Genomic DNA, 15,381 nt, shown 5'->3' with positions numbered 1-15,381 from the left:
AAAATCAGCTGTCTTCTGACAAGTACATTGTAGCCCGCAGTTTTCTGTCCAGAATACAAAGAGACATTTATCACTGCAGCTGGGGCAAGAGAGAGGAAGAGAGAGGGGGGGTTCTCCTGCGCTGCGGCAACGTGCATTTCTTTTTTTAACCCCTATCACTTCCCTTCTGTGGGAAAAGCAGTATACCTCTCCTCTTTAATCCATATGAGATTTCCTCTACTCCCTTTTTCTTTCATTCTGATGTCTCTGCCACTGTTTTTGTCACCTCCATCCTGGTTTTTATCTTGTGCCTCATCCCCTCGTTTCTCCTGACAACATTACAACTCAGACGGAATATGTAGCAGTAAAGTCATGTCGTCCTCCTCAGTTGTGGCAACAAAAGGTTACTACCTCGGGCATATGGCATTTCCATATTTTGTTCCCCTCATGTATATTCAGTGAGAGTGATTTATTCTGTAACATTTTATCGGTTGAAATACAGACTTTTTCTTGCAGAAACATTGTGCTCAAACCAGACCTATAAAGCATACACCATTGGCAGACATTGTGGATTTTTTCCTCAGCAGCACAGGTTAAGGAGAAGTCATCCAAAGCACCTCTATCATTGCCATATTTGCTTCACCACTCAGTGTCAGTGTCCACTCTCTGTCCCCCGCATGACCTTGCCAGGATGAGCTCACCGTGTTGTAATTCACCATTTTGAGTGGATCTCAATAGAGGGAGCTCCGTGGCTGCTAGCGACCCAGATTATGAACTATTGATGAGGGATTAAAGTCACAACTACAGAGAGAAGGGACCCGCAGAGGTGTGTGTGTGTGTGTGTGGACCCAGGGTGCCTCACTCAACCTTTTCTTGACCACAAGGTCTCCACTACTCCTTGCTTGGACTCGCTCTTCCAATACACCTTCATATGCAAATGCCTCCCAGTCTCTTAAACCTCCATTTTCTGGCTATTTCTCAATGAGAGAAGTGATAGAAAAAACATACTCTCAGTACATTCCAGGAATAGTGTTTTTCATCTACAATTGATTGTGTTTTTCTCAAAAAGGGACAGATTTCAATAAACTGATGCATCCGGCCAGCCGGATTGTGATTTTTCAGACCCCACTGCCCCCTACCTCCTTTAAAGGGAGGATAAAAGGTAATGGGAGAGGTCGGCTGTTAAGTTTAATGGCAGACAGGAAAGCCTCGGAATGGCTCTTTTTAATGATGTCCCTATTCTCATGCACTCCCCATTAAAGATGAGGCCAGAATGCATGCAGAGAGCAGGGAGAGCGCTATGGCCAGACACTGTACTGCCCCCAACACTCAGGAACCACAATAGGGGTCTCAGGCTCCTTTGTGTCTTTTCCAGCATGATACTATAATAGAAACCTTGTGCTCCTCCACATTCAGCTCACATTGGCATCAGAAAATATCTAAAGAAAGCATTCTCATAAGTCCTAATTAGAATGTTAGCAGAAATTGGCATCACATGGTACAGCATTCACCATTGACATCTGATATGGCATATTGTTGGTGTGTGTGTGTGTGTGTGTGTGTGTGTGTGTGTGTGTGTGTGTGTGTGTGTGCGTTTGTGTGCATGTCTCTGTGAGTGTGCTTACATGTTCTATTTACATCACATTTTAGGCACTTAGTTCACACTCTTATCCAGAGAGACTTACAATGACTGCATCTGTAGAGTAAGCTTTAATTCAAATTTACAAGCAACCGATAGTAAGAAGTGCAAAAGCATCTGTTGTGCAATCAGGCTGTGACCATTTATCCCCACAGTGCTGCTGACAGCCCCCGCCCCCACGCACTCATGCCCCCCCCCCCCCCCCCCCCCCCCCCCCTCCCCTCCCCTCCCCCCTCCACTGCATCTTACATAGTTTTAACTAGCGTGGATTTGCAACTGTGTCAGGCTTGGTGTTTGGCTTTACCACAGGGCAGGTTGATCCTCGGCTGTCTCCAGAGAAAAGGAACTCGGGGATCGAGAGGAGCGGGGGAATTGGATCTTTGACACCTGTCACTTCCACTCTACTGCACCTTGCTCCCCTGCCACACATAAGGGCTTTTCATGTCACAGCTCAGCGTGGTATCACGAGTGGGCACAGGGCCTGGGAAATCCAATTACTGCCACTGTGTCAGACCCCTGCCATCATCCTTATGTATGCTATAGTCATGTTCCTCAAATCAGAAAAGATGTGCCTATTAGTTCCTTCTCTTTTCTTCAGTCCAGTCTCCCACCTCCACTTCAATCTGTGTGTCTTAGATACGAGCTGCGGCTCTTCGCTTAGACTAGCTCACTGCTGACAATCTCCCCTATAGTGTAGCACTGGCTGGTGGGTGGCTGAAGGAATACTACGGACATTGGTTCTGACTGTCTGATATTAAGTGCTATCACGGCCCAGGCCTCACTGTGGTGGATAATGGAGAACCTTGGAGAGAATCAACATGCCTCCCAGATGCCAAACAAAATGGCCTTTTCTGACTGGGAAATAAAAAGTAAGAAAGCCTTCCCTCTTGCTTCTCCTCAGCCCAGCAGATCTAAATCTAATGCACTGCCGCACAGCGATGGCCACACTTGTGTTTTGCTTATTTCTTTCATTTGCTACTTGTCCCTGAGTGACATTGTCAGTCAGGGTTAGTGGGAATCAGGGCTCTCTTATCAAATCCTAATGGAACGCTGGGCTCTCCATAGGAGGGCCAACCCCTTTTCAATGTCTGTGCATGCTGAGTTAAACCTGCCCCTCATACAGTACATACCACTACACTCACCAGGCTACATTGTCCTACTTCCAGAGGTTGTTAAAATTGTAGGGAAAAGGGACAAGTGGAAAAAAGAAAAAAAAAAAAAAAAGAGGAAGGCGAAAAAAGAACAGGGAAAAAGATAGAAAGAAATGAGAGAGAGTAGAAAGGATGCTGGTGCTTTTGCGACGAGATAAAATGGAATATAAAACACATAGTCCTGGATGACACAAAGCGAACATGACTGAATGAGAAGGCACATTACATTAATTATGTAAGGGCACTCTTTTGAGGCAGAGCTGAAGCTCACAGAGGGAGGGGAAATCCTAAGATGTTAGTATGCCGCCCCGGTGTGCTGGGCCCAGTTGTTTGGACCAAGACACATTGATTTGTTGAGCTCAGGCTATGGGATACTCAAACGGGTTTGCCTTTGATGAGGCATTGAAGTATTGTGTTTATTTCCACTGACTACAACAAATAGCACTTGGATGGGAAGGAAACAATGTGAGAAATGGCTCTTTATGGTAAAACATGTGTGAGGATATAGTGGTTTCTTACAGTAGGCTGTGGCGGATTGTATAGGTTGTTCAAAACCATGTTCAATCACAAATCCATTTCTGCGAACATGATTGGTCGTGTTTTGTGAGAGTATAGGGAGGAAAACATGGATCGGCAAATAGAAATCGGAGTGTTGGTGAACGATCTTTATTCATATAGATTTTACAGAACAAACACAACAGCTTTACTAAACACGTTTGTTTCTTAATTGCATAGAATTCCTGTTCAAGGAGGGAAAGCTCCATGTAAGCACTGCCTGCTACAAAAAGGCTTGTTTTTATCCATCATCCATTGTTTTATTTCACTGGTATTTGCATGTGTAACCCCCCCCCCCCCCCCCATAGAATTCCTGAAAACCTCACAGTTCTGTAACTGGGATTTAGACCAGCAGATCACTAGATTCAGTCTATGAATATCTAATTGACAATACTGGTTTAAGGGTGCTTACTTAGAAATAAGAGAAAGTCACCTCAGTGACCTAAGCAATGTATTACTCAGAGGTCATGACATCAACAACACAGAGGAGAGAGTGGGCTTGCGTCCCTGAGCCCGCTCTCTCCTGCTCCTCTGCATCCCCCATCCCCCTATAGCTTTCCTCTGCCCCCCAAACCCCATTCACAGATGTAATTTACTGTCTGTTTCTGTCCCCCTTGCTTCTCTCAGACTCAAGGGTTTAGGAGCAAATTAGCTTGCTAGCTCGGTCAAGCTTAAACACAGAAATGCTGCATTTGTTCCAGTGTATTTAAAGATGTCCTCTGCAGATGCATTGTAGAGGAAATGAGCCAAGCAGACAAAGGCAGGCAGACAGGCTGGCATGGCGGCATGGGCAGGCCTGCAACCGGGACGCCAATGGCCTGTTGTGCTGAGATTCGGGAGTGCGTTGCGCTGTTGTTGTGGGGCCGGATGCCAGGACCCAGGTTAATTTGAGGCCCATCATTAGAAGGGCAATTTGGTGGATGAGCATGGACAAGGATGACATTTTCCATTTCCAAATAGTCAAGTACATCACTTATAACCCACTGTTTACTGTAAATACCTCCTGGGTCAAATATGAAGCTGGAAAGTAAAAGTAATTGGTGCTAAAATGATTAAACTTTTAGTCAACAATTTAATATTGTTCAATAATTGTTTACACACATAAGAGAGATGTTGAACTGTTTTTGATGTTTTAACTACCCCAGTCATTAAGCTAGATCTAAGTCATCAAGTCTCCCAGCCAGACCCTTAAAACCATAAAAGCAAAAAAACAACTCAAGAAGAGTCAAGAATATCCTGTGTTATATTTCTGTAAGGAAGAAGTATTTTAAAAACTTATAAAGGTGTTCAGGCTAGAGGGTTATATTTATTCCCAGGCCATATGCCAAAGAATGATTTTTTTTATTTTCATTTTTTATTTTCTTGTATTTTTTTTATCAATGTTGCATTACTTTTACTTCATGGAAAACGGTGTTGAAATCTTTAGTGGTTATCTAAATGTAACAGTTGGCAGACATTATTGTTGAATAAAAAAACAAAAAAAACAAAAAACAGTTGGCATACATAAAATTTCCAACCAATAATACCATCACAGATTTATGAACAATGCTGCGTTATGTTCCACCCCAACATCCTATTTCAACTATAAATACGTCATATTATGGAAGCTAGATGTTTTCAAAATGCTGTTTCATTTTGAGTTTAAGAGTGTTCTTTTTTTCCTGTTCTGTATCCTTCGTATTTAAAAAAATAATCTCTCAAAAAGACGAATGATGAAGGATGAATTTCCTCTGCTGAATCACATCACTGACAAGTTTTTCTTGTATTGGGTATTGGTGACTGCAAAGTTATCAAATTGTTATTGTAATGACATAATTATATTTTTGCAGGCAACAATATAACTAATTGGTTCTAAGGGCAGCGACATGGCACTCACGGTAAAACCTGACCGATGTGATTATTTTTACATCATGAGACAGTCTTCAGACAGTCAGTGTCAAACTCCAGTGAGAAAGGCTCTCTGGAAGAAGTCCTTTTCTCTCCACCAAGTCTCTGTTCATACAGACATAGTTCTCTCCCAAGGTTGTCTGTGCAGTGGCTTCCTGGCATTTTGTGGATATATACATGTGTGCCATACTGGTCTTGGTCCCTCTCCAGGGAAACTCTCTCTACCCTCTTTTCTCAGTTTAGCCCAGTTCAGCCTCACTCAGCCTGTCTTAACTCTTCATGCGTGTCTGCCCAGGTTAAATCCAGTTCAGAGGGGCTGTTGAGGCAGCCTCGGGCTCACAGGCTCATATAATGTATGAAAGCCACTGCATGAATTATTACATTGGCTAGTTACAGAAACCCACAGATCACACCAGATCAGTTATTATCACTCTGAAACCTGCCGCTGCAAGCGTTCCATATCTCCATATGTCACGGTACGAGCCAAGGGTAATGCCCCCAGAGCCTGCAGTGGCATTTATAGGACCTTTACCCAGGAACTGGGACCTCTATCTGCCATTGATGGTAGGTATAGAGCCACAGTAAAGCAGGGTGTGAGGAGATTCCTCTCAGCAAAATAGAATTTGTTGCCAGGGCATTGAAACCAGCCCACCCACGTATGTCATCATGACAACCAGATTGCTTCGTTTCCACAACATCAAGCAGTCCATTGGCTAGTGGTCCTGCCTTTGAACAAAACAGTGCACTGCGATGACAAAGTGATTTATAAAACAGCATAGCGATTGCTTTTTTTCTCCCGCCGCAGTTACACAGCTGTTAAACAGATGCTGTTTGTACCAATTTAGAAGCTAGTGCATTGTTTGTCAACACCAGTTTGGAAATTCATTCTTTATACAAGGACCTGCTATAGAATGCACACACTGGGGTGGATGGGCTAATAGCAAGGAAGGCAAGGCAGAAAGAAAGCAGAAGAGTGGAAGTAAACCTGAATGTGGCTTGAATTACTGCTAGCTTTTAAAGCAATTAATGAAAGAAATGCTTATAAACAACAGGCACGATGTAGTGCTGATGCTAGATATACTGTAGATATACTGTAAGTTAACAAGTCATTTTGTGTTAGCTGTTGAGAAGACACAGGCAGGCGTGGTGGAAGTGACGAGCTGTCAGACACACTCACCGATGCTCGATGGACTAGATAGTGAATCCCTTCTTGATAAATTGACTGGTACTAATGCTCAGAAATAGAACTGGGGCCACATGAACCCCTGGCTTCACCATCCGTACGACAGTCCTAACAAGGCCGCCCAGTGAGTCTAATTTCCTCAATAATTAATATCTGACTGGAGGAGGAGGAAGTCTGGAGGGTCAGATAGGCAGAAAAGAGAGGAAGAGATTTTTGGGTGAAGGATTTATTTAATTAAGCCAATGTACGTGAGACAGCAATACTGATGAGATGAAAGAGGAGGACAGAAGGAGAAGCATAGAGGATGGGCTGCAAGGGATGGATGGATGCAGTGTGTGTGTGTGTGTGTGTGTTTGGGGGGGTGGGTGGGGGGGTTACTTGATGTGACTGAACCAGATGCTGTGGGGAGAGGGAGAGGACTCGGCGCTGTGCAGAGAATGATGGCTTGCGTGGCGCAGTAAGGGTGCCCCTCCACTGTTTGTAAAAACAAGACCATCACACTCCATCTTGCCGCTCCCGCAGGAGCCAGGCCTCCAGGCTGATTTATGGCCCACAGACTGAATTGGCTGGCTGGGATGACAGCAGCGCTTGGACTCTCCCTGGTGAGTAGTGTAGGAGGCTGCTTGGCCAAGCCTCAGCCTCAGCTGGCCATAGAACTGTCCTCTGCTGTAGTTAGGGCAGACTAGACGTTAAGCTCCATCCAGTTAGGTCTGCTCGAGACCTAACTGGCCTGTCCCGACCCCTGTACCAACCAACTACAAACAGTAGAGTCACCCTCTGTTCCGCAGGTGCCTCATTTCCTGAATTTCATCGTCCCCCGTGATTCCCCATCAGCTTCTGCATCACGGATTCCATCAACAGTCTGTAGTGATAATTTAGATTTAATCAATCTTTGCCATGTGGCTGCTAGGATGGAAAATTAATGTGGAGACCAATTAGAAAACAGCCATTCTACTGTCAAACATATAGTACACCAACAAGTTGAGAGCAGACAGCGGAGAGCTCTGTAATGCAGATCTACTGCACATAACCCAGACATGACAGGGAGTCTTGGCTACCAGTCTGTCCTCAAAGCGGGTCAGCAGGACTGACTGCAGCCCCATTCATTTAAGTCTCATTCTGTGCCACTCCCCAGCACCGCTCATGCAGCTGGAAGGAAAGAGACGAAACAAAATGTCAGGGTTGCTGTTCTCAGTCACCAGAGCCGATTAATTGTCTATTCACACAGGCCAGATTTGATGCCATTGTCTTAGGATTTGGATGTAGGGTGTAATACCAACGACAGCAAGGGAAGACGGGGAAAGCAAGGCAAAGCAAAGGGAAACTGTGGCCACAAGGAAAGCCTTTCCAGGTTTAAAATGTCTTGACATTATTTCCTTGCATGATAATAACTTTACTTGATACTGTCTGGCTTTCTGTTTAGAAGTGTCTCTTTTCATATGACAGTCAAAATGAGGACATTTATTGTTACTGCTGTAACAAAAATGTCAGTATACAGAAAAAAATACAAAAAAGCAGTTTAGGTCAAAAGTGGCAGACATTCTTTATAATATGACTTATCATGCCACACTGCTGTTCCAAATTCTTTTTAGGGCTCATCTTGCTGTAAACCCAAACTGACTGAATTGTGTCATACTGCAAGTCCCCATAGCCCTATGGCTACAATTAAACTATCCAATAGAATATGAGAGTGTGTCACCTGAATCTGGGTTCACATCAAGTCAACCCTGCGTCTGGCCCTCTAATCTGGCCCTCTGTTTCTTGTGCCTGCCTACACTCATTGTATAGGATTACATCATTGTTTTCAACCTGCAGGCTTTGTGCACTACTTTTGGAGGGAAAACTCCTTCTGTTTTCCAAGCCAGATTTCAACGGCTGCCAACCAGAACGCAAAATATCTGGCGAAAGCTCAGAGAGTTTTTAGGGGAGTTGCCTCTTCCAGTGAACACAGCCCTTCCCTTTTGTGGCAGGGGATTATACGCTTGGTCTTTCACTGATTTCCCCTCTTTTGCTACATTAGCAACAAACAAATAGCACCTCCAGGTGTATGACTTGGAGGGATCATTATAGGCTGTGCACAAGGGTAAATTGAGCAATGAGCTTGTCAGGTTCCGGAGCCCCATGCTGAAGACCTGTCTGCTGTGACTTGAAGTTCAGACGCCTTCATCTGATTGAGGGAGTGAAGTTGAATTGAGTCGGCTGCTGGCAGACTGCAGCAGATGAAGCTGAAATGGCAGGGAACATGTGGGTTTTCTCTCCCTGCTGATGCAAAGTGATGTTATTCCAGGTAACTACAAACAGCAAAACATGGCCAGTGCTATCAGGAGAGTTTTGTTTTTGCATTTGAAGTGGCAATATTTATTATTCGCCAATGCCATGCGCATCAGTACATACATATTTAAAGTGCTCCCCAATGCCTTTGCTAGTCTTTGGAGCTTAATTCAGAATAAAAGCACAGCATTCCCGATTTGTCAGCAGTGCTGCAGTACTTGAAACCTCAATTTTTTGTCTCCTCTGCCATTACATTTTATTTCTATTTCAAATTTGGAACACTGAAGAACACGGGCAGCCTTTGCCTCCCGATGGAGCTCCCTCAGTAATTAATAGGTATTAAATCCTAGATAGGAAATGTTCCCACTGACATCCTGCTCTGTACTGTACTTTAAGTCTGTTCCTGGAACTGATTGGCAAGCTTATTTTCCTGATGACTTTGAATAGACATTCACAGCAGGAGGTATCTTCTCTGTGTTCTACGCTTTGCATGTTGCCTCCAAATCTCAGCGCTGATGTGAAAGCCATTTAATTCATCTCTTAGCATTAGAATTTTTTCTTTCTTTGGAATAGGAAGAGATTGTGTTTTGTCAGAGGTCGATGGCCTATCACTTATTTATAAAAAAATTGTCTTCCATTTTTTGTGGGTCTTTGAGAGTGACATCTGCTTTTTGTGGAGCTCTAGGCAGAGGCAGGATGTGTGAGTGTTAATGGCACTTGGCTTTCATAACAATGTCATTTACAACCCAGTTGCTCTCCCATAGACCCTAAAGGAAAGGGGGAAAAGGGTATTCACTGCATATGCATGCGCTGCTAAGTAGAGAGCATACGACTTGTGTATGTTTCTTTGTGCCTCAAGGCTTTTCAGGCTTTAGAAAAATGCTCCGGGCTGTAGAAAGAAGCAAATCTATTTAGAGGAAGTTGCATTCATCAAGAAGATGCTAGTAAATCTTTAATCTTTAGAGAAGGAGATCTGCTTTGTTAAACATGAAGTTTTTAGTGGGGATTTCAGAAAACTAGGTATGGAGTTAAAATCTAGATCACAAGCATATGCGTATCACAAGTTGCAAATTTATATAACAATTTCCAAATGTGTATTGTGGTGTTTACACACACAGATTATAATTGCCTCTAAGAACTAAAACATAATCTCTCCAAATATACTGCAAGTAGATGCTATATGACTGCCTCAATCAACTCTATTGGCAACACCATATCAGAGAAAAGGCATCAGGCGGGGGTATTTGTATAAACAGGTAAGTTGAAGATACAGTTCATGAGGATGCAGGCAGGATTAAGAAAAGAACATGGGATTTGAAAGGGCATTAAAAAATACCTGCATGGTGGACAGGGAGCATTAATCTAGTGTGTGGGCATGTTTCTCTTTTTTTCATTGCCCTGCATTTTGTTCCCAGTACCTAGTGAAGATTTTCAGTTGTGATTACATTATTACATTCTGGATTGGATCCCTGTATATTGAATTTTAAACCTCTCTTTATACAAATCCCCCTGCTTGATGCCTCTTGTCTGCTTGGCTGCTGCCAGTGCAGTTGCTCGGGTCAATCAGCATTCACACACATTTACATACACATACAGATGTGCAACCTGTGAAACATATATTGAGTTTGCTCATTCTTCTATTTCACCTTTATGAAAGGATTTTAGCTCTGTAGAAAATACCTATGTAAAATACCTAATTTCTGCTGCACAATGGATAGTTATAATTCATACCGAGTTATTATTGTGATACTGAGTTAAGATAATGAGAAGTCTTTCTAAGATGTGGACTTGTGTGTGTTCACCTAGGTCTTATAATTGCAGACTAAATTTGAGCTACTTAGGCTACTGCAGTCAATCCAGAACTTTATTTGTTATTCTGTTTTAATTGCATCATTTTCCCCTGTGGGTAGGAGGGTGTCTGAATCTGCATTTGGAGGAGAGAACAGCATGTCTGTGTGAGTGCGTGCGTGTGTGTGTGTGTGTGTGTGCGCGTGTGTGTGCGTCTAGACACACACAAGCTCAAAGTAGGCTAATCCTCTGCTGCCACCGTCTCGCCATGAAGCATTCATGATGGACACTGGTTGCTCTTGGTCCCTGCCTGCTTGGCCTCGGTATTCCTATGTTTCTGGCAGTAGGCAAGATCCATAATCCTTAATCCATCACTGAGGTTACCTTAGTTGGGTTCAAATAGCCCATGACACCCTTTACTCATTCAGTCAGTCATTTAGTCATCAAGTCATCTGTCAATCAGATTATGCTTTATGAGAGATAGCTCTGGCGTGTCTGTCCCTGAAAAGCCTGTCTCCAATCTTTAAATATTGATCCCCAGACCCTAAGCAGAGGTGCCCTCAGAGTGCAGGAAAGAGGGGAAAAAAACAGATAATTAGTGATTTTAATTAGGTGATCTGTCAAGCCGCAATTGCCAGATGTAAGCGTATGCACTTGGGTCGATGGCAATCCTTCTCACAATGCCTTCTTGTCACCTTGGGCCACTGGAAGGGAGGATGGAGAGAGAGAGACAACCAGTAGGGGAGCTTAGAAATGTGTCATTGCACATCTGTGTGTCAGGTTCTTTTGGGGCCAGTGGAGAGAAGACGTGACACGGTGGCATAGCGAAGAAAAGAAAATTAGAAAAGAAATGATGTTTGCTGGAGCTGAATCATGTTGAAATGGTGCACTCCACATATTTTCAATAAGGCTATTGAAGATACCTTGCATTCATGTTCAACAAATTTTATTTCTGAGCTACAGAAGATTCTTTGTCAGCATGTTAACTATTTTCATTTCAAGGCTGGAGTCCCCCACGCATTTTTCTTTATGTGAGTGTTGCAGAGTAGCTCTCTTTGAGGTCATTTGTTAACATAAGGGCATCTTGGACATGCCTGTTAGGTTATTAGAGCAGATGGCTAATAATGAAATATGTATGGGTTCAAAACACTTCAAGCGCCAACTATCGGCCTTTGGACAACTAAAGTGTATATGTGAATTAAAGACAGTTTTCTTTTGGATAACAAGGAGGAGAAAGAAAATGACAGCTCCACAGTTTGAGCAAGAGCGCATGGCTCTTTTTTGTTGTTATAATGATGCAAAAATTGTCTTGAAAGCCCTTCCCCTCCAACACAACAAAGCCTGAAAGAGTGCAGTTATACAGACTCAGACAAATCTTTTTTTCACTCCAGCGTTAAACATCATTACATATTTATAACTCGGTGCCAGATGACAGAGACAGAGAGAGAGATGAACCAGGCAACAATACCGCAACTCGTCTGGTGTCTCTCTCAGTGAGATATCTGATTGCACTGTTTAAACCTGCTTTTCATCAAGTGTTGCTACAGAAAACCCAATTATGCATGAGCTGCAAATGGACTTTTGATTTAACAATACATCATTTAATTGGCATATTAAAAGTGCCTCAAACATCCAGCTCTAGTTGTCAGCGAGTAGTGTTAAGACAGCAGAACTGGAGTCTTGTGTAGAGGCAAGAATGCCATACATAAAAGTGAAAGCAAATCATCCATAACAATTTAAACTTGGGAGTTTCAAATTGATATAAACTTTGCAGCATTGTTTTTTTAGTTGTTGTTGTTGTTGCTTTTTTCTGGACGACAGCTTTGACGTGCTTAAATAAAATGAAAGCCCTGGAAAAAATGCCATGATGAAATCTGTGAAAGCAAACGCAAATTAATATAAAAAGTGGAACATAGGCTGGTTTAACAGAGAAATCTAACAGTCTCATTTTCTCTGTCTCTCTCCCCCATTTGTTTTGCAGACCCCAGTGAAGGCTTCCACTGCCAGGATGAGTGTCGTATCCTAGGCCATTCTGACCGCTGCTGGATGCCTCGTGTCCCGATCCCGGCACGTGCCAAGTCGCCCGAGCATGGCCGCAATGTCATCGCTTTGTCTATCGAGGCCACCACAGTGGATGTGCCCCACTATGAGGATGGCACCACCAAAAGGACTTTTGCCACCTTTGGCAAGGATGGCCCTGAGGACGTGGAGCGGGGAGAGATTAAGGGAAAGCGGACTCAGGAGTCTCAGGTGTGCAGCCCCAAGGCCAACGGCGGTGCTGTCCGTGAAGCTGGCAATGGGCGCGAGGCAGCCAGTCCCATCACTTCCCCTGTGCACCTGAAGAGCCCAGTGTCCAAGCCGTCATCTGCCTACAACACATTGAAATGCCGCGACGCAGAGCGCATCGCCAACCACAGCCTGCTGCGGCAGCCCGAGGGGAAGGACAGTGAGCCGGCTGTCAGGGAGATCAACACGCTTCTCCACGATGGCCGAGACAAGGAATCCCCCAGCAGCAAGCGCCTGAAGGACATTGTGCTCTAGCGAGCTTCTCTATGACACACACCCACATGCATACACACATACAGTGTAAACTCACATATATATACCCCGCAATAGCTGTGTGTACGCAGGAGAAAGTCAGGCCGTGGAAGTAGAGAGACACACCCATTTGCAGTATACGATATCCAGGAAACAGCTCAAGCTGAGGATAAGGAACTGTAGTATGCTGCAGCTAGCTGTGTGCTCCAGCCAAGGTAGTGGATGTGGCTTTGTTGTAGTCGCAGTACTTTTTCCTTGTTTGCTTTTTGTTCAGTTTTCTTTTTATCAGTCTGCAACGAGTGGACAGGCAGGTTACTGTTGACTGCATGGACGTGGCCAGTGGAGCTCTCCAGCCCCTTGCGCCAAAGCAGGACGCAACTTGTTTGGACACCTAAGGTGCCAATTCAGAAGTACAGTTATGCCTTTTGAACTACTTTTGTATCACAAACTGATATTTGCCTTCTTTGGTTTTGCAGTTTGTTCTAGCTGCCAAAATCGCTCTTTGTTCCTTTGTATAGTGAGCTCCGTCAGTGTAATAAACGGCAACAGACATACACAGGATTCATCTCAACAATATCCTCAATTTGCTCCTTCAACAATTTTCAGTGCACACAGGAGAAAGAAAGGGAGGCCTTTCACACAATCCAGTCTCATTTCCCCCTCTCCCTGTCTAATAAGAGAAGCCTTCTCTGCATATCCCTGAGGACATCCTAGTGTCATCAGACTGTGAGGTCTTTACAGTATTTATGTTTTATCACGGATGGAGCTAAATGAACTCTCGCTATCTGCCCAGCCACTCTGAACACTGGAAGTGGGACAGACAGATCCTTGTGTTCCAATTGAGCTGTATGAAAAAAAAAGACTTATTGCTTTTGAAATCTCCTGTGCCCAACCTTGATTGTAGCCAGTGGAGCACAAATTAGAACTTTGTGCTCTGGTCTTGTACTTTTTTCTGACTTTTGACTATGGGGCTAGGATAGAAGGGATCGTCACTCATGTCTTGCTATGTGAAACTCTGTATAGGGTTTACTATTATCATTTTTAATAACCTGTTGTTATGTGACAATCCCTTTAATGTTTTGTTTCAACAGTAAAAAAAAAACAAAAAAACGAATAAACATTGGTGTTCAACTGAAGCTACAGTAGCGTTTGTTACACAAACACAAAAATAAAAAAAACATATATGCCAAAATATATTTTATAAATAATTTAAAAATGTATAATGAGAATATTTAATGCTGTGTAGTTATTTTATCAGTAAGTTATACTTGAAATTAACTTGCTTTTGTTTATTTGTTTTTTGCTTTTTTATTGAACCTGATTTTATTTTATTTTATTTTATTTTTTTTCAAAATGAACTTGGATTATTTTTTGTTTACTGTGTGACCCCTGGCAACTGTTGACTTGCAGTCTACCTTGTTGTAAAGAGTTTCTTATTGGTCAGTTCTTGTGCCATCAAGTTTCTGTGTGGGCTAATAGAAAATGTAAAAAGACAAAAAAAAAAAAGAAGCGATTTCAGCACCAACATTAGTGTGTCAGTTCAATGAGCTTAGAGTGAGATAGCAAAAGAAACCAAAAAAGACGCAAACAAAACCTTAAAGATTGCAGGATGTTGCTTAATCTTAGTATCTAAGAAAGAGAAAGAGGGTTACCGTTGTTCTTAAAGCTGGTGACAGGGTTCCACCTATTCTATCTGTCTAATGAGTCAGGTTCCCTATCGGGCCCAATCAAGTTTAACAAGACTAGTCTTTTTCCAACTTCAACTGAGAGTATGCAGACATGCGGACTAGCTTTGCTCAGCAGTACTGTCACCCTGTGCCATCTGCTTTCAGTTAATCTCAAGGATAAGGTTGAGACCAGAGTGGCAAAAGCAGGGCTCTCCCCCCTACAGGCACCACGCAACAGACTGGGTGGAATCATATGTTTGAACGAACTAAGGTCTTGGAAGAACCGTATTGCACATCAGCAATGTGGTTTTATGTTGCTTTGCAGTAAACTATGTACAATGTGGAAAAATATGAATGAAAAAGGACAAATTGCATACAACAAACTAGATCTTGTAGCTGAATGTTTTTGCTGGTCTCACCCATGGCTTCTGGCAACATGAAAATCGGAATAATCACTGAATGTATACAGCAGCTTATAATTAAACTATTAAATGTTTTCCACTTTGTTTCCTTGTCTTCACTCAACATGAGTCCATTTTAATATCTGCTTTAATATCTGTCTTGAAATTGCCATCAAATATCTCATAATGAATAAGCCGCCAAATGAAAGTGAGTGTGTGTGCATTATTACAAATTTTAATGAGCTAATTTTCCATTTTGAAATATCTTTTGTCTTTCCATAATTCATTAAAATCTATAATGTGATGTGAATATCTGTTAGAG

The 15,381-nt window shown here is 42.9% G+C and overlaps 1 protein-coding gene across 1 annotated transcript in view; it reads left to right on the top strand.

Moving 5' to 3' along the window:
- The window catches only part of pcdh19 (protocadherin 19), a 54,617-nt gene extending 40,368 nt beyond the window's left edge, over positions 1-14,249 (top strand). Inside the window, exon 5 of the mRNA XM_071541324.1 lies at positions 12,435-14,249. Coding sequence (XP_071397425.1) covers positions 12,435-12,994 — 560 coding nt within the window. The 3' untranslated portion in view covers positions 12,995-14,249. The remainder of the gene's footprint in view (positions 1-12,434) is intronic.
- The last annotated feature ends 1,132 nt before the right edge of the window (positions 14,250-15,381 follow it).

This window comes from Centroberyx affinis, unplaced genomic scaffold (assembly GCF_046629955.1).
Source record: "Centroberyx affinis isolate AG114_WGS23_722 - 3 ecotype Tasmania unplaced genomic scaffold, CSIRO-AGI_Caff_v1 ptg003852l_1, whole genome shotgun sequence".
Taxonomy (NCBI): Eukaryota; Metazoa; Chordata; class Actinopteri; order Beryciformes; family Berycidae; genus Centroberyx; species Centroberyx affinis.
This window is presented reverse-complemented; position numbering and strand designations above follow the sequence as displayed.